The 26,229-nt window shown below is 39.6% G+C and overlaps 1 protein-coding gene across 2 annotated transcripts; it reads left to right on the plus strand.

Annotated features, from left to right (window-relative positions):
- On the plus strand, positions 1 to 24,637 carry LOC111842687 (endoglin-like). Of its 2 annotated transcripts, none has more exons than XM_023809580.2 (14): positions 1 to 152; positions 721 to 819; positions 6,685 to 6,848; positions 14,430 to 14,540; positions 17,328 to 17,481; positions 17,715 to 17,886; positions 17,979 to 18,078; positions 18,301 to 18,529; positions 18,872 to 18,969; positions 19,051 to 19,278; positions 19,376 to 19,439; positions 22,621 to 22,728; positions 22,879 to 22,914; positions 23,073 to 24,637. In XM_023809580.2, exons 2-14 carry the CDS (start codon positions 765 to 767, stop codon positions 23,192 to 23,194), a joined length of 1,641 nt encoding a protein of 546 aa, XP_023665348.1. In that variant the 5' UTR covers positions 1 to 152; positions 721 to 764; the 3' UTR covers positions 23,195 to 24,637. The 2 variants fall into 2 exon arrangements, with proteins under 2 accessions (XP_023665348.1, XP_023665349.1); XM_023809581.2 differs by having other exon boundaries at positions 22,849 to 22,914; positions 23,073 to 23,185.
- Positions 24,638 to 26,229: the final 1,592 nt, after the last annotated feature.

Here is a 26,229-nt window from a genome sequence, read left to right on the forward strand (position 1 = left end):
GCTTCCTGTTGGGCGGTCACGCGCCTCCGCGGAATGACAGCATGCCGCGAGACGGGGGCTGGGGGCGCTACGAAAAGCAGCGTACGGCGCCCCCTGAAACCATTCGCGGCGGCTGTGGAGTAACTGCGGCTTTTAGGATCTGCTACAAACGCGTGAGTATTAAGGTTTTTGTTATGCATTACAATTCATTTAAGTTCTAATTATTTCGGGAGTTATAAGTCATCCGCTCTTTCTTGGGGCAGTTTCTGGTTGTTTTTTTCCCGTTATGTGATTTAAACAATCGAAAATCCACGAACAAAATGCCTAGTTAAGTTTTTAAATGACAAGTAACGATTGTAGGATTTAGGTTTTTCACAGATTACTAAATTGTAGTCTGAAGTTAACTTCCTTAGAATACATAAGTTTGTTAATATCGTAATGGTTTTATTGCTGCTGTTATTTGAATTTGGCAGGTCGGGTAAAAGACGCTGCTTTTTGTTGAAATGTGTAGATTGAGACTTTTAATCGCCACCATCAGTATTGACTTTTAAATTGTTCGGTCAGACCGATATTTCTTTTTCGTCTTTCCAAGTAAATTGGAAAAAATGCTGTCCTGATGGACTGTGGGTATTTCCGCGTTTATATTTGCATATTTCGTATTGAACAAATGACCTGACCTGAGATTTGCAGAGAAGCATGAGTTTGACCCACAGTATGTAACCCTCTTGCCTGACCTTCTAGACACACTCATAAAGCCCCCACTGACATAAAACCCTCACTTTGAGATGGACTCCATGGCTGCTCTTCTTTTTCTGTTGATCTTTGGGGACATGTCCTCAGGTGAGTCTAGTGTGATTTCCTTTGTTCTGGAATTTTCAGTTCATTTGCAGTGTTCTTTTCGGAATCCCTTACATATCTGTGTTTTATAATTGTGTGTATTGAGTAGTTATTACCAGAGGTGGAAAGGTCCGTTTACTTTCTGGACCTCAACTTTCCACTTCTGGTTATTACACAAAAATATGAACTATTTGTGGCTATGACCCTCTACTGGATAAATGGTTATATAAAATGAATGGCTGGATAAATAAAATATGTGTCAGTATTATTATTTTTCATGTGAGTCGCTACATAATATATCACATTTTCTATTATTATGAGTAACAAAATGACATATTTAGGAATTATTTTTATGGAAGTGTATGTTATACCATGCATTTTAGTATAAGATAAGTATTAAAGGTGACCAGGTGAGTGTGCCTGCACTGCAGTTATCATTTTGATGTGCTGCACTGTTTTATTATAAAGTCTTTTAAAGCAGACATTTGTGATCCATTACCTTAGCAGCCGAGTTATTGTGTAGGAGAGTCCTACAGCAGCCTGTCAGACCCTACTACTCTTTGGGTGCTACGGCAGAGGAAAAAGTACAAAAGCTATTACAGATTTAAATACGATTTGGCCCGGGTAGACATGAAAAGCTCACTCTTCAGGAAGCAAGCCCTGGGGGTGGGGGTTGCTGAGCATTATATAACCTTACGATAACGTAAGGGTGAGCTCTTGGGGAGAGGTTTCAGACAGAGCTCCACAAAGAAAAATAATCAAACAGATTGATAAATAAGCCGCTTCCTTGTACTATACTGCCTGTCTGCCAGACTGGGTGGCAGGGAGACCAACTGACGCGACCACTTGTCGCCTAAGGAGACCGATTTCTATCTCAACGCAATTAACAATCCGACTCCCCTTTTCCTTTCTTAAAATCTGCGCTTGTAAGGTTGTTCTCTCTTACATAGGCCAATAGGGATTCGTGACAGGCCCGGTCTCATTAAATATGCCACTTACTTCTGTTTATTTGATTATTTGTTTCATGGATAAATGGAAACAGGAAGCAGCTCATTTCATCTTCCCAGCCGACTGTTTGCCGTTCCGTCTTTATTATTATGTACGGTTTTACAGAGAAGTGCTGGTGTAATGATGCTGGCCGTCTTATTAGCCCTGGGCAGACAAGCAGTCATGTAGAGGACGGAGCCCTCAATGGCTCATTAACAGTATGTCAAGATAAACTATCCCCCAGCCAGCAGCTGGAATCTGTAGAAATAATAGTCTTGCAGAAGCCCTATTTTTAGTTCATGGGAGGCCCAGGACAGTTTCTCATCCACTGAATGAATCCAGTGAACTTTCGCTCTGCTAAGTAGAGTTCGGCATTCTGGCAGAGTCTTAGGACAGACCTGTTACAGTCTGTAAGAAGATTTTAAGCTGGTTTTTCACTTTTTTCCCTCCAATTTTGCCTGTCACACAGCAACACACACTACAGCTGGAATGGTGTTTATGATGTCATGGTTCGCCAGTACTAGGTATTATCCAAACATGTAATATATTTTGAATTAAAAACAAAGGGACATACAGATGAATGTTGCGTTCACAATGAAACAGTAAGTCAGCTATAACATTCGGGCTGCTCTGAGGGATTGTGGGTGTTCCTCATAGCGTGTGGCTCAGTGAGCTAAGCCACTGTGCATGTGATTAGAAGGTTGTTGGTTCAAGCCTGGCCTCCGTGCGTCTGGGGGCCCTTGAGCAAGGTGGCTGCTCTTTGCTGCTGAGTTTCCTCTGGGTTAAGCAAAAAGAGAATTTCCCCAGGGGGTGTTAATGAAGTATTATCATTGTGTTTTGATGTATTCTTTTTTCTCCTAAATTTGATATTATGATCAAATTGGCCATTGTGTAGGTCGTGCAGCTTTGTAAAATAAAATAATTAAAAATAAAATAATAATAATAAAAAAACATAAGTAACAAATACACCATTTATTAGTATTATACTGGGAAATATAAAATATTTAGCTGTTATAAAATATGTAGACTGTAGGGGAATGGGATTTAATTTGCATTGTCTGTAATGTTTCTAATTCCTGTCTTGCTTTGAGTCGTATAATAGCATAGTGCATAAACACTGCTGTATTAAATATGGCAGAACTTTTCAGCTGTTTGGTAGATGTCTAGTTAAGAATTTCCTCCACCCCATGGTTATAGAGCTGAACAAATTTCTTGAAGCTCTTGCCTACAACTCCGCTGTGTTTTGCTGGAGAAAGGAGACCATTTCATTTACTGTTCGAGCATCAGAAGAATTATGCTTTTGAAAATTACTCTAGCATGTTGAAGGAAAGCCAGCAGAGATGGAGCCACATGTTTTTTACATGCCTTTTATTTCCATTTAGCTTGGAATTTGTGGCAATTTTGACATGTGGGGACAAACAGAATCTGTAGTTCTGTTGAAGTTCAGGTGCTGAGCATTTCTTTTGTTGGTCCTACATAACCTGCTGTAATTTTGTCCGACGCGGCTGACAGACTTGGTTCAGAGAGCAGTTTTGAGTGGGAATGAGGTGCTGTGGCCCCAGGGAGACAGCACAAGCCTCTGTGGTGCCTTGATAAGACCTTGTTTAGCTTACTGTAAATTGTCAACCCTCCGTCTGCAGCTGAGGAAACTCTGAGATAATAGGTGTGGGAAGCAGGGTGCAATCTGGGAATCATCTCCCATGTGTTCTCAAACCTTGGCTTCTTTGGATGTAAAACGTTTATTCAGAAGTATTTGGCTGTATTTTTGACTTTCGTTTATAGTGCCTTGATAATGCAAATTATCTTATTCACTGATTCATTTGGCTGATTTTTGAGTGGACAGATTGAACTTGAGAGTGATGTCAAGCAAATTGTTCACTGTGTTGCATTTTGATCATACCAAATTCTAAAAACATCAGTGACACATCACAGCGGTAAGGCTTCATTGTAATTAAGTCATTTCCCTATATTACTCTTGAGAAACTCTACCTGAATCACTACATTTTCCTATCTGACAATATGATAAGAATGAAAAACGTTGTGATGGATAACTCTGTAAAACAGCATTACTCAGTTCTCCATTGGTTGGGTGTGGCATGTGGAGGTTTTCCAACTCTCTCTCTATGGCTAACAACCTCAGTCAGTCCGGCTAACCAAATACTAAAGGATAAGGTGAACAAGTTAAATGTGCTTTGTGCCATGAATTACCCTTAATTAAACCATATTGACCCAAATGTAATATCTATCAAGAATGAGTTGACGTTGCTTCACATGGAAGTAACAGGAATCCTAGGTATCAACACCTGTATAAATTAATAGCTAACCAGTTCCTGGGTTTTGTTTTTGCACATGTGTCATAGTATCCCCATCCCACCCCATCCCATCCCATCCCATCACAGCCCATCCCACCCCATCCCATCCCATCACAGCCCATCCCACCCCACACCCCACCCCATCCCATCCCCGTCTCTCTCTGGTAATGGGAATACTGAATTTATAAACCCAATCATTCCCAAAAAAGCCCTGTATTACACAGTTGAGTTTCCTTCCAGTTGCTTTTGGTAGTTTATAAATGTCATAAACATAAATAAATATACTTGTTCATGTGGGAATATCAAGCATATCCCTACTAAATATGTATTATTTGAGATCAGCATCTTCTGTATAACCAAAAGAATGTTTATACATGTTTTTATTAATTTATTTCCTGTTTTTTTAAGCATTTGTTGTCGACAGTATCTGTTATCTGCTTTGGGTCTTGAGGTGCCAATTGCCTGTTCTTTAAAAGAAGATTCAATAAAGGAAGTTACTGTTTCCAGGATATGGCCTCTTGCCTGTTGTTCAAAGAGATAATTTGGACTGTTGGTGAAGTTATACAGTGACATTCTACCACTTTTTAAATTGCGAAAATGTGAATTCACAATTAGGTAATGTATAGAAAATTAGGCCAGAAGCTGTCAACCCTTCTAAGGTCAGGGACCCCCAAATGAAGACAGCCCAGAGCTACTGCTCTTGGTTGGTTACAGAAGTAACTAAGGAGAATGGGGGCTTTAATGTTTCTGACACTGAAGAATTTGTGTGTGCGTGGTGTGTGTGTGTGTGTGTGTGCGTGGTGTGTGTATGGTGTGTGTGTGTGTGTGGTGTGTGTGTGTGTGTAGGGAGGGGTCCTTTGACTTTCTAGTTTGTGCTCGATGCTCAAGACGTGAAAAAATGTGAATTACAGGCATTTCTCAACTGACAAGTTGACAGCTATCAACCCTTATGTAAGTCAAATTTTGCATAAGTCGAATTTACCTTCCCATACCATTCAAGACACCTAATAGCAAAATCACGTAAAACAAAAATATATTACTAATTCATACTAAAGGACACATATTACATAAATCAAAAGATAAATTGTAAATTTACTTACGGATGTATGTTGCCTTTTTGTGTGGTTGCTTCCTAAAATGCGGATTTACTTGCGTTGCTTTTACATAAGTCGAGAGCTGCCTGTAAATGGAAAGGTGTGTTAATTAAACACCTTTGGAGGTATCCCAGATTTTGGTGGAAAGTGTTGCCGATTGGTGATTGGTGATTTGGGCTTGTTTACATCCCCCTTGTCACGCCATGGCTCCTGCCAGTTACTGCCGTCATCAGCATGCTGTCTAAACAGGGCATTTCCTGTTACCCTTGGAGACAGGAAGTAGTCGAGAAGACCAGAGTAAGCGCCTGGCAGACAGCTGAGATACTGCACAGGGACAAAAGGCAGTTATGCTGCTTACTATGTCACATTTGGTATTGGAGATATGGAAATTTAACATTTTAAGTTGTACTGCATGAAAACAAACACAATGGTGCCTTTTAATAGAATGCTGTTGTACAATTGTACTGAGTGTGAGAGTAAAGTGTCTTAGGTTTGTAAAACAAGAAGATAATGAATATTGTTATAACCTGCTAACGTTTGTTTTATTTAATTCTTGCGACTGTTGACCACCCTACATCTAGAAATCTGTTAATATGCTACATTTATGCCCAGTGATCAACACACAACATACCAGAATGTTTATATTTTATGAGATATTTATTGTGATGTCTTGCTTTTTAAGGTCAATGTTGTTTAAAAAATGAAAACTCAAAATTTATGCTGCAAATGAAATAATAAATTATATAACGGAATCCATAACTATCAAAACACAATAAGACATTGAGTAGTGGCAGACAGACAGACAGACAGACAGTCTAAATCCTCCTGCATCTTCACAGTGACGCCCGCTTACCCAAACAGACCTTTCATCTTTACCAGTGATTATAAGCCAGGCCGGATTTTGCCTAGGAAAGGACACCTGACCTTTATTTCCTAAGAATGAATGGTGTTTACGTCTACAAAATATTTACCGACTGCCAAAAGAATTCCATCTAAAATTACACATTTTCCGAACACCTTGCATTCACTAAAAGAGCTTTTTGCTACCAGCAAACAGGTGTATCCAAATACTATAGTGTGTGTATACACACACACACACACACACACACACACACACACACTGTACATGTTTCTAATTTTATCTTTGTGGGGACTTTACATTCATTTCTATGGGGAAAGCTCTAATCCCAACCATGAGGACCTTAACCCCTACCCAGCCCTAATCTTAACCATAAGTAACCAAATTAAATACGAGACTTTTGGCATTTTTATTTTTTCAACTGCATTCAAAGATCATTGTGGGGACCTGGAAAATGGTCCCCACAACATCAAAATAACAGGTTTTTAATTACATTGTGGGGAACATTTGGTCCCCACAATATAATATAAACATGTCTCACACACACACACACACACACACACAAAGAGATGGTGCATGGGGACAGTTGTACTGAACTTTTTTTCCCATGATACAGCATCCCTCACATGTGAGCCAAAGGAACCAGGGGACAACAGCCGTGAAAAGGGCATTGATGTTGAGGTGACATCAGGCATGTCCCCCAGGTGCTGGAGTAGATATAAGCAAGAGGGTTTCGAAGTTCACATCCTGGACCTGGTCTTCAGCACCAACTCTCCCATGGTAAGTCTGCTGTTAAGCTGTTAGTTGTTATTTTGTGCAGAACTGTCTACTGTCAGATCCTAGTGAAGATGCATGCTGAATTGTTATATTGTCTTGGAAATTTGCACATTTTTGCTGCCATTTGTAGCATTTTGCAGCTTCATTAGTAAATTATAAAAAGCCCTGCCTACTAAAGAAATTTACTGTGGCCTAATTGCTATATATGCTTCAGTTGTTATTTAGTTGCTCTATATTAAATGTCCTTGAAAGTATTGAGTTGTTTTAGTATTTGCAAACTTTCACAGATGTAGATGTAAAAATATGACCATGGATTCTTCTATGGTTAAACCCCATATTGAGGACAAGCTGCTGGAAATACAAAAAGAAGTTATTAAATTTGGAAGGACAGACATTTGAGAGGAACTTCATAGCCAGACTCTAGTTCTCTCTTCATTAAATAAATGTGTGTGATGTCTCATCTGGGCCAGTAGGTAACGGCTAGTGCATGACAGATCTCCCCACAACTTCCATTAGTGAAATGAGGGACGCCGCAGGAGTCTCTGTGTAAGAACTTGTAGATCTGCAGGGGTACACATGCTCTGACCATTGCAGACTAAACCCGAAAGCATTCCAGAAACATAAGAAGTAAAAAAAGCACTACAGAGGGTTTTTGTGAGCCATCATTAATGATTCTGAAGAAAGATCCCCACTGGTGATCCCACCAATATCACTAATGTGGATTTTGGGGGATCTTCCAAATGCAGAAAACAGGCTTCACAATGTCTCTACTGTTCTAAGAGTACAGATTCACATGTTGCTTGATGAAAACATCACTATTGGAGTGTATTAAACTTTTCTACCTAATATGTGTGCCTAGGAATAAATTTAAACTTTTGCAAAGATATATTGTTAAAATATTTTCCATTGGGCACATTTGCTATTTTGGTGAGGATGCAATAGATTTTTTGTTTACTTTTTTCCTGTTACCTTGTGAGCCACCATATTGGCCCAAGAACAACAACCATGATGAAGATGGTGATGTACATGATGATGAGTAGTTTTTGGTAAATTTGTTTAGCTGCTGCTAACATCCTGGCACACAGGCATGCTTATGTTAGCAGGTATAGGAAGGTATTATACAGTCTATGCCAGGGTTTCTCAACCCGGTCCTCGGGGACCACCAGACGGTCCACGTTTTTGCTCTCTCCCAATTCCCTGCCAATTGGGAGAGAGCAAAAACGTGGACCGTCTGGTGGTCCCCGAGGACTGGGTTGAGAAACCTTGGTCTATGCAACCCCTTCTGTACACATCCTCTGCACACTTTCTATGTCATAATGACATCATCATCTAAGCTGGAACAAATTCTGAGAAATCTGCAATGTGTGCTTAGTTAACTGAGGATATACTGACATCATGAAGGAGCTTGGATTTAATGGTTGTTTAAATTCAGCTGGGATTTAACAGTAATGCATCACAAATGGGGGAAAAATAATTACAGTTGAAGTGAATAAAAAATTACAGTGCACAAGCAAGAAGTATGTTTGGGTATGTCGGGGGGGGGGGGGGGTAATCAGCTGCGAATGGGAGCTTGGCTGAGTGAGCAGTAGCTCGCTTTAGTCGTTATTGATGTCATAGTCTGGAAACTTTTTTGCCACTTGGCAGAAAGCCTAGACTGGACTGCTGGAGCCGTCTTGGGTCACGGGAGGGTGAAAGAATAATGGGAAGCAGCTTTACATCAGAAAAGCTTGACGAAAGTGCCCTGAAAAAACAGCTGAAAAGGAAATCAATTCAATGTTGAAAATGCAGGAGCAAAAATAGCAAGAGTGAGTGATCAAGGATTGGATGCTTTTGTTTAAATGAAGACAGTATTGGGGGGTGTAAGGGTTGAGTTCTTTGTTAAAATAGTAGTAATCATAATTATTATTATTAATAATAATAAATAATAATGCTTTGTTGAGTAAATATGTTACAGACTAAAAGACATTTATCAGGAGATTTAAGTAGCCTTTGGCCTGGTTGGTTGTGATTTATTTCAAAATATTCCTTGGGTTTTTTTTCCAATTGCTTACCACAACAATTGCTCACCCACTGTCTAATCTCATAAATATTGACTGAAAAATACTTCAAATAACAGGAGTCTGACCATTTTTGTTAATCAGAACTTTCAGAGAATCAGTTTGAAGTTCCATCAGCTTTCTGACTTTGAGAACTGAACAAATAGTTTGTCTGCAGTTTGTTTAGTTTTGTATGTGAAATATCACCAGAAGTCAAACTATCCTAATTACTTGAAATTAATATACAAAAAATACACAAAAATATTAATTGTATTTTGCAGAGGATTAATCAATTACACCTGTTCACTGATTGAAGCAGTTGAAAAACAAAAGTTATTCATGATATAATCAATCAGTCAAGCATACAAAATGAAACAACGTTATATCATCATCCTTGAACGACGGCCCTCATGCTCACTCAGCAGAGAACTCCCTCAGTGTTCGTTCCGGAGTGATGGTCTATTTTTCAGTAGCAAGTTTATTTACACAATTATGATTGGATTAATTCTATGTTTGCACATTTTTAAAGAAGAAAGTGTTAAATGTAATCCATATATTTGCAGTCTTACAACATTGCAAAGTATCAAGCATTCAAGGACGTATTTGTATGCCCTTCCTTTGCCATAAATAACATAAATAAGAGACTGGAACTTGCTTGCAACATTTGACATATATCTTCCATTGCTCACAGACTCCAGGCAAAAGTTAGGCAGAGCCCCAAGTGAACATGTGGGTGGTACAGCTGTTATCTGTGGTATCCTGTCAGTGCTGCTTAAACACAGTTAATGGTCTTTCGATGACTGCTGTAACAGTTCTGCTTGGATGGTGACGATTTCGGAAAGGTTTGTCAGTTTGCTGCCGGGACCTCTGTGTCTGGGGGGGTATGGACGCATCGCCACAGGAATCTCCAAACACCAGGCTGAATTCAGGAAGGTCTCTGCGCACATCTCTGGGGAGTGTGGTGTAAACTGGAATGTAAGCTGCTGAACCAGGCTCCCAAACCAAAACATTTCAGCTCACAGGCATAACATTTCAGGCTTCAAGAAAATTAGCAGCTCTCTACTGAAATAAATAACTCATCCAGTAACTGGGAAAAAAAGTATTCCAGGAACAGAATTTTCCTGAGCTATTTAATGTTGAAAGAAAAAAATTATACAGTAAGCTCCACTGCAGCACTGCTGTTCTTCAAAATTCACGAAAAGTCTATTTGTAGCTTTTCAATTAAAAATGTATTTTAAGTTTTAGATCTTTTTGTAGCATTTTAACCTCCCCTATCTAATGATTTAATGAAGAAAACCACTAAGCTGTCTGAGCCAAGATTAGACTCATTTTTAGCAACTGAATGAATAAACTGCTGAAGAACGGCCATTTTCTGGTTAAAAATAAAATCGGTGAGTGGTTTGTGCATCAGAGAAAAGTCAGGAATGGATTTGTAAAGTGTTTGCGTGGCATATATCCCTCACTTAGCTAAAATTTGCTTGGTGACAGACAGCTGACTTTATACAGCATCTTCTGCTTTCATTCACAACTAAAAGGAACTGTGATTTAAACGAGGCCTGATTGTCGTGCCTTGAGGTCACGAAGGCCTCGAGGGCAGCTGTGATGGCGAAACAGAAAAGGGTTTTATTGCACTAAATGAACAGGGACGTAAACAAACAGGATAGCAAGGGATCAGAAACAGGAGGGCTAGAAATGAGGAAGGGCATAGGCAGCAGGAGGAAGATATGACATCAGTGACTGGAGCCAGAAATACAGCACTGGGAAGCACATATATGCGAGACTAATGAGGGAGCTAAAGAGAGGCAGCTGGGCGTGATTCACATGAGGATTAGGAAGAACAGCTGAGACACATAAGTAACAAACGTAGCTCCCACACCAGGGAGGAGACGGGAGGGTCAGGTGGACCAAGCTCCCGATATAAAAGTTGTACTTGTAAACAGAGCCATCACGATTACTCGATTAAACTTGATTACTCGATTATTAAAAAGCATAGATAATTTTTTTTTTTTATTATTATTACTCGGCAATTTGGAGAAAGTAAGAGGATATGGGTCCAAATAAAGAGCAAAATCATCATTTGTGTGGAAGAACATCACATTAAAAGTGAACGAAAATAAAGTTGTCATCTGTCAGTATTGCAGACTGCAATTCAAATACATGTTAAAAGAAGAGAACTCACCCAATAATGCGAGGTTAGCCATAAATACAGTGTGTGCCGTTTAGCCTCGTGGAGTAGCTTAGCCTCTCTTTATCATCACTTTGATTTAAATAATTTTATTTAATTTACTTCCTGCGATTCCTGTATATCTAAAATAGTCTTTGCTAAAATGAAGGTTCACTCATATTATTTTACATAATACATATAACCAATTAATATTTATTTTTTTGAACGCATTGTGTTTCAGGGTTGAACGATGTTGGAAAAAGTCGATTTTAAGTTTTTGAGATATTTAGCCGTTGAAAATTAACTGTATAGCCAAGTAGAACTCATTTACCAACAGAGCCTGGCAAACAAATTGTTGGTGCTGCCGTGCCAGCAGACCCAAAGCAGTGCCAACCGATCACCTGCTTCTGCTCAATATCGCCTCTATGTCATACAAAATGGCTGCACAGTACAAATCCCTGGATGTAGGTCTTGCTGCACCCCAAATATTAAGGAGGCATCAGGTGCATCCCTACCAAACGAGAACAATCCCATGATGCATCGCGTGCTGTTGCGATGGCAGAGGAAGAAGGTGCGAGCTATAACTATTACCTTAATCGGGGTTACCTTAATTGGAGTGACGTGTCTGTCGTTGCGGTCAGATAGTATTTTCACGTTGTTTTTGACTCGTGAGACTGCTGAACTGGAATGGTTAACACCAGCATATAGCATTTTTACAGAGTTGAAATAAATATGAATATTTTAAGTGTAAACTTTATTTGTGAATAAAGGACAAGTAATCATTGCAGAAATAATTAGTTATTTGAACTGGACATTTTGATTACGTATTAAGTAATAAAAATTATGGCCAGGGTAATCAGCTGGGCATTCAGCATTGTGGAACGACAAGTGCACATCTGTCTCAATCCACATTTGGTGCATTCTCTGTCCTTGAGATCTTGCGAGATCATTATTTGAAGGCAAGGTCACAAGACCGGTCTTGCCAAGACCACAAGTACGGTCTTTGATTCTCCCAGTATTTCCATACAGCGGAAGACGAATGCTTTTCCCTGACCGGGGTGTTTCTCACTACTTTTAAAACCACACTTTTTCTGATTATTCTGATGTAGTCAGGGATTTTATGGGTTCTATTTGATGCATGTATAGCACTGGCAGCTTGCAAAATGTCTTGGCATTACCTGTTCCATCTGCCTTCAGGACCTGTGGAATTAATGCAACATCAGTTGTAGGCAGGGTCATTATCTATCATACTGTCATACCTTTTAGACAACTCCAGTGTATGGTATATGATGGTATTTAAAGAAAAAAACACAAATCATCTAGTGTACTGTAAACTGTGGAATCAGAGATAGCCTAAATGGTCTTATCAATGGAGAAGTTAAGCCCTATGGAAACTGGGGGACAACTCCTTGTTGAAGAGTTAAAATGATCACCCTTCAATTATTGACACAAGTGCCCACTCTACACCTGCATGCCCAAGCCTAATCAGTTGTAAAAGCACCCATCCATTTCAGAGACTGCTTGCCCTATTCAGACTCACAGGGGGTCCAGAGGACACAAGGCAGGGATCAATCCAGGATGGGGCACCAGTTCCTCACAGTTCCTGTCATACATCTATCACTCAGAGATGCAGACCTACAGGCAATTTGAAAACTCCAGTTAAACTCAACATATTTTTGGACTGTGGGAGAAACACTGGAGTACATTGCGGAAACACCACAAACACAGAAGGAGAACATGCAAACTCCACACACAGAGTCACGGTGGAGACTTGAACTCAGGTTCCAGACGTGTGAGGAGACCGTGCTATCCACTGCATCACCCCACCGTTTGTCAATTTGCCTCAGAAGACCCTTCTTTCTTGCTGTATTTCCATAAAGTTCTTTTTCATTGAGGAAATATTTCATGGTGGCTTTGGGTATTTGTGTTTCCGTGATTGTAACTTGTCTTAAAGACCCTGGTAACCCTTTACTTGAGGGGGCACAAACAATGAAGTAGTAGACTGTCCATGTATTAACCAGAAACTAAATGTTGGTTACATACTGATCCCAGGGTTGTTCATCATTAATCAATCTTAACAGTTGCATGCAGTTACTATAATTATTCATGATTTGTACTCGAATAGTAACTGAGTTACTAAGTTACTTGTGCCTCTTCCAGTGAAATGTTGCCAAGATCTCTAAGCCTTTGAATGTCGCATTTGCTTCTTTATTGATGGACACGTGAACTTAGACATATGGTGTAGTAACATACAGGTTAATCTACAGTGAAGAGTATGCTGTTCTGGTAAACTGGGTGTTAAAATTCCATTTAATTTTACTGTTTCCAGAATTCAGACTTTATTAAATTTATGCACCTGTATCACTGAAAAAACAGAAGGTATTAGCAAATGAACAAAACATGCAGATCTTTGCATTTTTGTTTGGGAACATTCTAAACATCTGGTCATAATATTGCTGTCCCTGGTGTAACATTTATAAGGAAAACAAACCAAACCAACCCTATCTGAAACAGTGTTAAGGACACCAAGTATATCCAGTACTGTTCCTGGTTACCCATGTTGGTGATACCCAACAATTGAAATATCGATAATTGTTATCGTTCACCTAGTGTTTCTGAGATTTAAGCACATAGACATTAAATGACTGTAATGAAAGTGTTAGCAGCCTGTGGAAACAGTCCATCTGCTAATAGTTGCTAATTGGGTTGTATAATTCATTTTGGGCAGTATGAGGTAATTTATAGTCATTACTATCCATTAATATGCTTGGCTTATTTTGCTGAAATGTAAATGGATACGGTTGCTATATTTTTGAGGAATGCATATATCTTTGTATTATGAAGAATAAGCAATTATAAGTAAATAGTAGACAGTACATTAGTGTGAGGCAGCAACATGTCGGGTCAGTGGATCCGGATAGGAGTGATAGGAGCTGTTCTTTTTTGTAAGTACATGGTGACTGTTATGTAGCTGTAGTGCTGACCTGAACGAGGGCAAAAATGAAAAGGCTGGTCCTGTGAGCTTTCAGGAAGTCAGACAGAGTGCATTGCAGGGCTGCCACTGCAGGCTCAGGGCTGTGAAGCAGTAGGTGTCCTGCTCTCATTTAGTGCCGGTCATGCTGTTAGTGGCCTGTCTTAGGGAAAGTTACAGCATTTCATCTGCCAATCCCAGGCCTCAGAGCTCAGCCACATGTTCATATGCTCACTTACTAAGCTGACACTCTCAGCTTAATGTATTACATTTACAAGCCGTACCTTTATTTGTATGCAAGGTAATACAATATAATAAGGTAGAAACCTGCACTCGGTAATTCCAACAAGGTGTTTTAATGTACTGGAAAAACACATGTAATAAGATTCTCTTTTTCTGTGTTTTTTTTCCAGTTTTTCATAATGGATTTTCAGAAACTTAACAAAGCTCATGTGGTGCTGAAGAGATGCAGGGAAACTCCCTTTCAGGCTTTTAAACGTGACGGAACACAAATCAACTTTCATGTAAGTATGGTTTTTATAATATGTTTAGTAACAGATTCAGTGTTGTGGAACCCTACAGGAATATTATTAATTTCAGTCAGAGAATTTTACATTTTATGATATTTTTTCTGTACAGTCTATACATCGGTTTTTATTAAATTGTATTTCTTTACACATTTTAAAGTCCTCTGTCTGAAGCCAGGCTGCTGAGTTATTTGTCAAATCGATGAGCTTTTGCTGTGTTTGGGTTTGAGGAAGTAGAAAGCCTTACAGTGTAGCCACTTCCTGCCACATTAGGGTTGTTCCTCTTATTTGGCTATACAGCTACCCACCGTTCCTGTTCTATATTTAGACTGTACACTTCATATAAGATGATTGCCCAATACCAGCAGTGTAGGGGGAGACCTCCCAGTTTGCAAATGATTTAACCTTGTTTTTATTAGCGAAACAGCTATTAAGACTGAAGAACATGTACATAAGAAGAGAAAGGGTGTTAAAATAAACTGCAGGACAATACCTGTATTATTCTTAAGTTTCAGTGCACTGTTCTTCACCTTATATTTGCATAGGTTTTAGAATAATGCAAAGTCACCACCACAGAGAAAAAGACATTGGCTTTATTAATAGTGAACATGCATGTCAACAGATGCGATGTCATATTATAAAGGCGATCTGCTACATCTTTGTGCATCTCAAGATGTCACTTTGTGAAAAACATGCCCATCTCATGCCAGTCAAAAGTGTGAACACACCATCCACGTACAAAGGAGAGTGATAGAGTGTCACGTCACGTGACCTGCCCACCTCAGCTAAACGCAGTAGAAATGGTTTTGGAGGATTTTCACCACAGAGTGAAGGAAAAGTGGCCAATGAATGCTGAGCATATATGTGGGAGCTCCTTCAGGACGGCTGGGAAAGCATCGAAGGAGGCCACCTCATGGGAGTAGCATAGCGGAGACAGCAGGTTCAGCCAGTGCCTGGAGCCGTTAGGGTTAGGGGCCTGGCTCAAGGGCCCAATGCTGACATCAGTCTGCCAACCGTGGGATTTGAACTGGCAACCTTCTGAGTCCCCACTCACAAACCCCCTCCCCCAACAAATTATTAGCATTTTTTTTGTTTAATACTTTTGAGTGATACTGTACATACAAAAGAGATTCAACCAACATTTGTCTGAGCTACCAGTACTAACTACAGTAACTAACACCAACCCTCCAAAGTGGCTACTTATGACTGGTCAGAAATACAGCTGCAGAAAAAATTAAGACTCGCACACCCATATAAACTGAAAAATAAAGGGAACAAAAACTTGTACCGTGACTTATTTTTTCTGCAGATGTGTATTAGCATTGCTAAGGCAAAGAAAGTTACTCCTCTTGAACCTCGACACTTTTCAGACTGATCTCAGTCTGCTTTACCTGACTGACTGATACTTGACTGAGAGCTGTTAGTTTTGCTGAAGGAATTCTTTCCTTGAATTCTGCTCATATCACTCTACCAAGCCTTTTCAGACACATCAGTAATGTTAGGGAGATTATCAGGCATGAAGGAGCCTGGGTTTAAACACATCACAGTTTTATCATGACAAACAAAAGAAGGAAATCCAATGTGGATGTGATGACAGGCTGAATTGCTGCTGTCCTTGCCACCTCCTGCACACGCTTATTGGACTCTCGTGAGAGGCATCACCTTTTTAAACCTCGGCCATAAATCTAATCAGTTCTGCGCTGCCTTTTTGCCCCCCTGTAATTTTTCGTGTTACTTTTCTGCATGCAATGTTGTATATCTCTTGTCCTCTTTTAATCTTCATCTACAAAAAATGCAGTCTGAGCAGTATTATCAGAAAAAAAGAGGCTGACCCAATACCATCTTAATCTTTGAGTCCATATAAGGAATTAGCTTAAAGATTTTTTTTTTTTTTTTTGGGGGGGGGGGGGGGTCTGAAAATTCCATTTTTAGTCATTCTGTTCACTGTTCTTTTTTAAGCTATGGGGTTTCAGAATATGGTGATGCTGGGTCCATGAATATTTGAAGGAATTGTTGTATGACCAGTGTGAGAAAAAATATAACCATAAACTCTCTGCAAAGATTTGTATGTATTTTGTTAATTTCATTGATTGTAGCACAGATGCACATTGCATTTCACCCTCAGTATTTAAGATTAAATTATTTTGTAACATGAGGTACAGAATATTGTCTATTGATATCACACACCACATTCTTAATTCTGCTGATTCGTTTATAAATGAGCTCATCGCCATTCAAAGCAAAAAAGCAATTGGATGTGGAATCGCGTGGCTGTGCAGGAAAAAAGCAGTGACCTTTGCTGACGCACAAAGTTAAAAACGTCTAATTTCCTGTCCCCACTCAGGAAACAGAGGGGAGACCTTGGCTCCAAATGGTTTGAAAAATGAGGCTCTTAGACACTTTCTGTAACAAACACCAAATTTAAAATCATCCAATTCCACAAGTTAAAAGGGGTCAGGGGCTCCTTTAACCAGTGTGACACATAGGGGGAGCCCAAGAGCATACAGAAAAAACAAGGAGGATTGCAGCCACTGTTTCTCTGTAGGCCAATGTGAAATATCCACATTTGGTTTGGATTACAGGAACTGTCGTTTATTTAGTCTATGTAGTTCATTATGTCAGTATTCATCTCAACTATGATTTAATACAGCTCTGTTTGCTTACTGACTCTATTAATGGGTTCCTGCTCCCAAACACAGCAACTTAAAACTTACACCATCTGACATCTGTCATTTAAACACACTTCATTCTCTTTTGAAAAGCACATTTACCTTCTTTTCACAGGATATAAATAATGCAACTGACATCCAAGAAGATCATGTCGTACATGAAATCTGTCATATGAATATCTTGGAACTGGCCAAAAAAAGATTTGGAGGGGTTACATCGTTTACAACAATTTATGACCCATCTGAAATTATCTTTACTGGAAAGCAGGGTGAGTTTGGCTAGCTGTGAAGCAGAAGCATTAAAAAACATGCTTTTAATCCATGTAAAAATGTGATATTTTGTTGTCCTCACAACTCTAGAACATAGATCAGTTGAATTACATTTAGTGTTTATTATAATTTAATAATTACATTTGCTTTTTTAAAGAATTAAAATTAATATGTTTTATAAAAGAGAAAGTGGGCTGAGTGATTTTTTTTTTAAACTTATTTGTCATTGCAGCGGATATAAATTCAATGGAGTGCATTGCTGAAAAAGGATTTTTCCCAAAGCAATACCTATTGTATCTTAAAAATCCAGTTTTTAAACCACCATTTAAGCTGTGCTCCAGTGACAATCATGCACCTGGAAAGAAAATGCACATTATCAACATTCCAGATTCAGTCCCCATCCAGTAAGTGCATGTTTATGAATTATTTAAGAAAAAGATGATGATGTGTAGCTTAATTTTGCTGCATCTACTTTCGATGTCACTTCTCTTCCCAGAGAGGTTTTCATTCATGTCATTTCGGACAATGAAACAGCACTATTTTTGAGAGGACCAAATGCTACAGTGTGGAATGTTGAAGAACCATTCAAATTAATTGTAAGACATTATTACTTTTGAAGCTATTTTTAAATGACTTACTTTTTTCTAAATATTTCTAAAGTTATTGTTGTTAACTTGCCTGCTATTTTCTTTATTGATGTAGCAAATTACAGGCCTTCTCAACCAAATTTTGAATACTGACTGTGTAAAGATAAGTAATAGCAATACAATGCAGTATATATATATCAGTAAATTAAACATGTCTGTTTCTCCACCCAGTCTAACAACCAGGTGCAGATGAAATTTAATGGATCCCAGATCACCGTCCAGCCTTCAATAGAGAATGTTATAGACAGTTATAAAGATGTCCAGCATTTAGCTATGAAAAAAATAGGTTTAAATTTCATTTATATAGAAATTACAGCTGCCATTTCAAAGATAAGACTGGAGATTAAAGAACCATCTTCTTTAATCAATGTGTCTAATCCACAGATAACCCCAGGTTCAGGTATGTATATTTTTATATTTAATTTTGTTCTGAATGTACACTTTCATACAACACCTTTATTCTCTGCTTCTGTTCAAGTCTATTATTAATAATATTTTCTCAGGCATTTTGTTGGTGGGAAAATGCTATAAACCTAGTGGTCATCAGTGCAAGCACCATTTTCAGATCTTTTCCTTAGAGACATTTTTCCATGTCTTTTGGCGTTTTTATTGTTTTCAGAAGGACTTAAAAAGTAGAAGCCATTGTAGTTTTGTTTAGGTTTTAAGTACAAAAAGTCATAATTTATTACAAAGATTTAAGAAGGTTTTCACACTTTTTTCCTTGCCTTTCGTTGTATCCCAGGGTCTGTAGTATCCATGCAGTTATTTGAGTCTGCGGACTACAAGACTCATATCGACCCCGTGACCAAGGTCCAGAGTGAAAAGAGGATATATGCAGAGGTAATCAGTGAAGTATGTGGATGACTCTACATTTCTCTTTTCAGAGGTTTGTCACTGACAATTCCTGTTCACCCTCATTAGATTTCCAGCAGGAGTGAAGAGGTCAAGGTGGTGGCGTGTTCAGTGCTGTCTCAGGATCCCTGCCGTATGGGATTGTCCATGCCTTTCCAAGTAGAGCACTGTCCTTGGAATGTTTGCCATAACAGGACCAGGTTCAGCCTTTCCTTCCAGCAGATCCAGGATACACCGTCAACTGTCTGGGATCTTCAGTGTAAGATCAAAATCTGTCTCAGGCAAAACAGTGATATGGTAAGAGTCATTTGTGAAATATATATCTTTATTCTATATTATTTGTGCCAGAACAGCTTAATCATATTACTTGAAACTGTTTTTTCTTTTTTTCTAGAAATGTCATGATGAAGACTATGTCAAAGTAGCTGTTGAAGTTGTCAAATCGAGTGTGCCTTCTGGTAAGTATTTGTAATGTTGAACAGACAGCCGTTATAGTCCTATATCAGTTTTCACAAGCTTTTGGGCCACCATTGTGTATAGTTTTATCAGTGAGGTGACCGCTTTTATTTCCTTTTTCCAATTCTGCAGGAGATGAGTCAATGATTTGAGGCACAATAGGGAAGAGGCATTTATTTCTGCAGTGTGTCACACTGCATGGCTTTTCTGATTATCTCCACAGTGAAAACTCAAGAAAGAAAAAAAACTGTAGGACTCCACTAGGAGATCCCGTTGGGGAGAGGGGAGCCAGTGGGGGGGGGGTCTGGGTTAGAGACGTGATCCCGTTGGGGAGAGGGAAGCCAGTGGGGGGGGGTCTGGGTTAGAGACGTGAGCCATGCACGCTGGGGCGTGCTCTTTAGGAAGGCCAGATGCCTGACCTCGTGGAAGCAATCAGAAATGATTAGCCTTTGGGGGATTTATTATGCTGAACGTTGGGCAGGTGCCAGCGTAACCACGGGCTATTGTCACCAGCACACAAAGACGGGAAAGTGTTGCTCTTCAAAGGAAAGACCATCTCACGGCAGATTCTTACTTACAGCCCAATCCTTGCACCCCCCTCCCCCATCAAGGTCATTCTGAAGGATAGCGACATAGTCACATGTTTTCCATTGTTTACTGTCTACCTTTCCACAAGAGCCTGACTTCTGGGCCAGATACAGGAAGGCAGACTTGGGCAACTGTCACTGTTTGTTTGTACTTAGATAATGGGAAACACAGGACTGGAGAGTATGATCTATGAATCGACTTTCTTTCATAAAAAGCTGGCCTGTGACCCCAGTGGCAAATGACTTAGCTGGGACTCACTAAAGATTGGTGTCTCATTTATTGCAAAATACAATTTGATTTTTGCAGAGTTTATATTTTTTCAAAATACTTTATTCAGTCATTCATTCAAGTATGCACTATACCTTTTTATTTTATTCAAGTTCATTCAAGTATGCACTATACCTTTTTATTTTATTCAAGTTCATTCAAGTATGCACTATACCTTTTTATTTTATTCAAGTTCATTCAAGTATGCACTATACCTTTTTATTTTATTCAAGTTCATTCAAGTATGCACTATACCTTTTTATTTTGAATTCCTGGATCCAAGATTTGTTGGCAGTTACACAGGATTATCCTTGTGAAACATACTGTAAATCACGTATTTGTTTGCACCTGCTGCTGATTGCAGTGGTCTCTGTTCCGGAAGCAGCACTCTGTGCCTCGCAAACAGGTCTGGAATTTGTTGACCGGATCCATTGCAGGGGGCTTGACAGTCTGCCGCTTTGATTTTTATTTTTTATTTTTTGTGAGAGCTAGGAGCGCCACTGAGCTGTTCTTCCTGTTTGGGGGCTGCCGCTGGGACACCTCGGGGGCCGTGCAGAGTGGACGTCTCTTTGTCTGTGACCCTGCTGCCCCCCAGCATTCCAGCCACCTTAGCTCCAGCATCCTGTCTCTATTCACTCCTATTTGCGCAAATAAAGCGATTTTTAAATTCCTGGGATGAAAAAAAAACAGGATGAACGAGAGTGAAAAATGGGTCCTTATATAGATGAGCCGCTGGATTTTTCCTGTCTAAACAGCAACCGGTACACACTTACAAAACATCAAAACAGACGGCATGTATTTTAAGGGATGGCACGTGCCTCGTGTTTTCTCTGAAGGTTCAATACAAGACAAACTCTTATGGGTTGGCAAGAAGCTTTACTGCTGCTTTGTTAATCGTGTAATTGTTGTTAATTGTTAAAAGTATAATGTTAATAGTTTGAGTCAGTCCTGGTCATTGTGAATTTAATTTATTCTGGACAAAAAGGTGCTTTGATATGTAAATGTCCCACATTGGTCTCAGTCAGTGTGCAGTCTGGTTAGATTGTCAATCTTCGTAATTGAACATTTGTTATGAAAATAATGTTTTAGTTAATATACTCTCATAGTAACCAAGGTAATATATGAATTAAAAACCTGATTACACTTCCAGACAGGAATTGAATCAATGATCACAGTGAAACACTTGTGATTTGCAGCAGTAGTCTGCTGGTGTAAATGTGTTGAATCGTTATTTGCGATGTGAAGCTTCAGAGAAGCTGATTAAAAAGGGCTAAATCAGCAGCATTTGAGTTCATGAAAAGTTCAAAAGCAGTGTAGTACGGGACTTTCCATCTGGACAAACAGAAGCAGCACAGCGCCACACAGCACAGGATGCAGGAGGCGTCTGGCAGCCGGGAAGGTGTAAACGCTGCAATTAGGGAAGGTTTTGGGAAACCCTGCAGGATGAGTCCTGCCACAGGATGAGCAGTGGGCTTCCTGATATCAGAGCCCAGGCAATTCGCCGGGGGAGGAAGGGGAGTCAGGGACTGTTGGCATGTGGCAGAAAGTTTGTGTTGGGAAATGAGTGTGTATCTTCCCGCACGCTTGGGAATGACTGGCAGCCAAGTGACTTTGCATGCCCATTTTCTGTGAGCTGACTCTTAGCTGGTGTAATTTGTCTGGGTGTGTGTCTGAAAATGAACTGACATCCTGTACACAGTGATATACAGCAGTAGCACAGTATACACTAAGTGTCTCCTGGGGTAGGTCGCTGTAACTCCAACTGAATAAGGATTACTGAAATCTTATAGGCAATAATAAACCACTGTGGGGAAAAAATAGTCCTTGTGTCATGAAATGCACGCTGGTTGTGATGGCTAGCAGAACCATGTGACCCAGGAGTGTCACTCTGGCGGCACATGGGTTCCAGTTTGAGGCGACCCATCCGGGTAGGTGGATCTTTTCCAGATCCAGGAGGGACTCATGATGACACAAAATGCACATAACAATGAAGCTGTGGTTTTGGGAGAGTCACAACATATATACTTAGGATATTAGAGACACCGACAAGAAAAAAATCAATGGTATGCTAGTTTGACACAGTTTTGATTTTTGTGCTCTGGATTTCTGGGTTGGGGGGAGTGTCAACATCAGTTTATACAAATCTCAGAGACGACTGGTATCCCTCAAATGTCCGGTCAGCTGAATCTTCTTTTTGCATGTTGGCGTTAACTTCTACATTCCCAGTATTAATATATTTGTTATTTAGTCTAATGAGTCCATATGAATATAGGTAATTACGGTACCATCATGGGCATCATTAACTCTCTGGTGTTTGTCTGTACACAGCGTCGTGCCCCGACTTCAACCTCTCGGCTGTCCTAGGTGTCGCCTTAGGAGGATTCTTAATAGGGATGCTTCTTATGGGAGCCTTGTGGTTTATCAAGGTTCGCACAGGTGAGTTACTAATCTGACTTCATAGCATTCATCCTTTTTTTCCACCTTTGTCTTACTATAGAAAAAACACCGAAAACGCCTCTCATATAAAAATGCATATTTTTGTTTTCAATATTACAGATTATTTGAATTGTTAACTGTACCTTTCAGGAATGGGTGTTGTTTCGACATCACCTCACATCCCAGGTAAGAGCAAACTGTGTGTGCTTTTTTAAAATGCATGCTTTGTTGCCATGGCAACAAGCAAGCAAACATCTGCAAATCTAAGGAAGTCTGCTGACTAAGGACACCAAAGTGGTTTCATTGCTGATGCACTGTTACTTCCTGCTTGGCTTTTTCCACAGGATGTTCCAGCTCTTTGGCCAAGCGGCAGCCCGTCTCCGGGAACAGCGCGCCCTCGCAGGACAGCAGTGCCAGCCCGAGCATTGGCAGCACCCAGAGCACACCCACAAGCAGCATGGCATAGCGCAGGAGCAAATGCAGCGGCAGGACAAACATGCGGCCAGACAAGTCTGTTCAGGTGCTGAGTATGCGACCTTAATCTAGGGAAAGAGAAAAGTTTTACGCTCTAAAAACTATTTTCTTTTTCTGGATTAAGGAAAATATGGCCATGAGAACCAGATGGCGATTTATTTTTGTGAAAAAGATGCTGCTTGTCATATATTCACACACCGGCAGGTTTCAGGGAAGGTCAGAGTTTCAATTTCGTACTCACCTCTGTAAAATTCCAGGAAAGCCCTAAATAAACTCAGTTCCTAGCTAAAGGAAGAACATATATCACCCGTTAAATAAACAGGAAATATGCTACAATTTTTACAATAAAGCATGTTGAGAAATCATGGTCAGTTTCAGAGGATTAGCTTAATTTAACATAATTGTTTATAGTATTTCCTCATATTGGCCCCAGAATTTCCTAGAATTTTACATCTGCATTTATTCATTTAATACGCTTTTATTCAAAGCAACGTACATTTGAGGAAGCAGGGTTTAGCCAGACCCTGGAACAGATTAACAAACTGAAGGACAAAAAAAAAAACAGGTGTAAATTAAAGCATGACATACGTTTGTAAATAGAAGTTGGTTTTGTTGGAATGAGAAAGGAAACGCTACCTCTTTACACACGTGTGAGTGTCACATGTAACGCTAGATTCATGATGTATATCTGACAATCAGTAGGTAAATGCAGCCTCTACTGTCACGCACACAACCAGTACTGTAATGCAACAGTCAGAGCAACACAAATCATTACATAAAAGTTATTTTTTTAAACATAATCGAAAAGGAGTATATGTGCCAAGTGATTATTGTATATCGTATGGTCTAGTGCAGTGTCAGATTATAACCAAATTATGAGTGGTTTAAGAATTGTAAAAGCATAAACTAGATTTTTTTTTCTTTAATAAAACACATTTTGGCCCTATTGAACCATTACTGTCTAAAAATGTGCAATTCTGTGTTGAAAACATGTTTTGAAGTTCCTATTGAGGTATTCAAATTCTCTCCAATTAAAACTTGACAGAACACTAAGGCAACTTCCATTTCTAATTTAGGACACATTTAGTATCATAGTAAATGCACCTTTCCCCTGCCTTTCCTTCCTCTAAGTTCTGTGAAATTTTAATGTATTTCAAAATGAAATTGTATTGAATTACATATATACTGCATTACATATCTCTATGTTATTTAAGGGCAAATATGAATTAAGACGATTGATTGTCTATGTGTGCAAGTGTGAAGTTATATGGATCCCGTTATGTTAGTTGTACAGTGTTTTTGTATGATATCTGTGTGAATATGTGGGCTTAACCAAAGGGGGAATCTTGAGTAATGCCACTCGAGTATTAAATGTAACAGTCTATAAGTCTATATATTTTTGTTTAAAATAAAAGGTCTAATGATTAATACGCTATACATGACCAAATGATTCACGGTTTATTGTACCTTTTGCTGAATACGTAATTAAGTGTGTGTCAACGGCTTTTTACTGATTCCAATAACTCTGTTATCACACATTTCTCTTGGTGAGTTCCAGTTCAGTTACTGCCATTTCCTTGCTCTAGAAAAAATTGAAAGAAATGAATTATTACCTACATTCTGTTTTCCTTCACTATTATGATGATTCATAATAAAAAAAAATCCTCATTGAATTTATCACATTTGGAAACATGCACTCCCCTCTTGAGCCAAAGGTCCTAAATTGCAATAAGGGTGAAATCACTTAGATGCTGAAATGTGCAGACAACCATTTTGAATTTGAATCATGAGACCGTTAGTGTACTTTGACAAGATTTTACCCCTGAACTTCCTGATTCCCCCTAAGCCATCAGTTCAATCGGTTAAACTTCCCCCAACAGTAAGCACTCATGGACTTCAGGAGAGGATAAGTTAAGCTTTCTCTGTCAGCATTCAGTGATATAAAATGTAAGCTGTACTTTTTTGTAACAATAATAGTTTTTCAGAAGTTTTTATTAAAACACCCTTTAAATCTGGAACTGAATTGTCATTCTGTGAGAATAGTATGCAATTTCCTACTTAAATATATCTGTACTTAAAGAGTTGAGAGAGGGCCAACAGCACTGGATAACATGTAGCTCAACCTAATCTGTTTTTGCACATCCCATCCTAAAACATACATAAATTCCTCCTATAACATTACAACACAGGCAAACAACTTACAGCTCACAAAAAAAATAAATAAATTGGGGGTTGGTGGCAGGATTGGCACTCCAGCCACCGTAAAACAACTCTAAACAGGCACTGCTCTCCGCGGGGGTGGCACCGATGCAGCTGCCCACAGGAAGGTTGCACGTATCATGAAGGGGATGGGGGAGCCTCTTCCCCAGAAGATTCGGAACTGTTGGAGAGCTAATAGCGTCAGGCCTGTTGGGGATCCAGGGCGGTGGGGCACTGAGGTCCCAGTTTGGGGCGACCCATCCGGGTCGGTGCATGGAGCGTCTTGACTCTCTGGCAAGATGACCACCTTCCTCTGCTGTCAGGAGAACTTCATAAACTCTGCGTTTCAGTGGCAGCACACAGACCGGGGAGTGGCCAGATTTCTGTAGGTGGGTATTCCTACTTTTGGTTTGAAGTCTACCATTGACCGCATCCTGGCATTGAGGGTTTTCATCGAGCGCAAGAGCAAATATCAGCAGAGGTTCTTTGCAGCCTTTGTCGATTTTTGTAGAGCATTTGACTCAGTTGATTGACTTTCCCTGTGGTACATCTTGAGACTTTGCAGGATCCCCCCAAAGTTGCTGGACGTCATGGCCAGCCTACACACTGGTACTGCTGTGCAGAGTGGAGGGAGAACCTCCCCATTCTTTCCAGTTGATTTTGGGGTTCTCCAGGAGTCTGTTGGTGAAGAAAGATTTACTGGTGTTGACTTTTATGACTTTTAGGCCTTTTATGACTTCTTAGGCACATCCATCAGTAGTGTGTCTGTCTGTGGAGAGAATCCATCGAGACCTCATAGAGAGATTCACTTACTTCGGCAGTGACATT

The sequence above is a fragment of the Paramormyrops kingsleyae genome, chromosome 2 (assembly GCF_048594095.1).
Source record: "Paramormyrops kingsleyae isolate MSU_618 chromosome 2, PKINGS_0.4, whole genome shotgun sequence".
NCBI classification, from domain to species: Eukaryota; Metazoa; Chordata; class Actinopteri; order Osteoglossiformes; family Mormyridae; genus Paramormyrops; species Paramormyrops kingsleyae.

Excerpts from the sequence above, each read along its gene's own strand:
- LOC111842687 (XM_023809580.2), top strand. The coding sequence starts at position 765 with ATGGACTCCATGGCTGCTCTTCTTTTTCTGTTGATCTTTGGGGACATG. Across the intron at positions 17,482-17,714 it reads TATCTTTACTGGAAAGCAGG|CGGATATAAATTCAATGGAG; the intron begins GTGAGTTTGGCT and ends TTGTCATTGCAG. Across the intron at positions 18,530-18,871 it reads ACAGATAACCCCAGGTTCAG|GGTCTGTAGTATCCATGCAG; the intron begins GTATGTATATTT and ends GTTGTATCCCAG.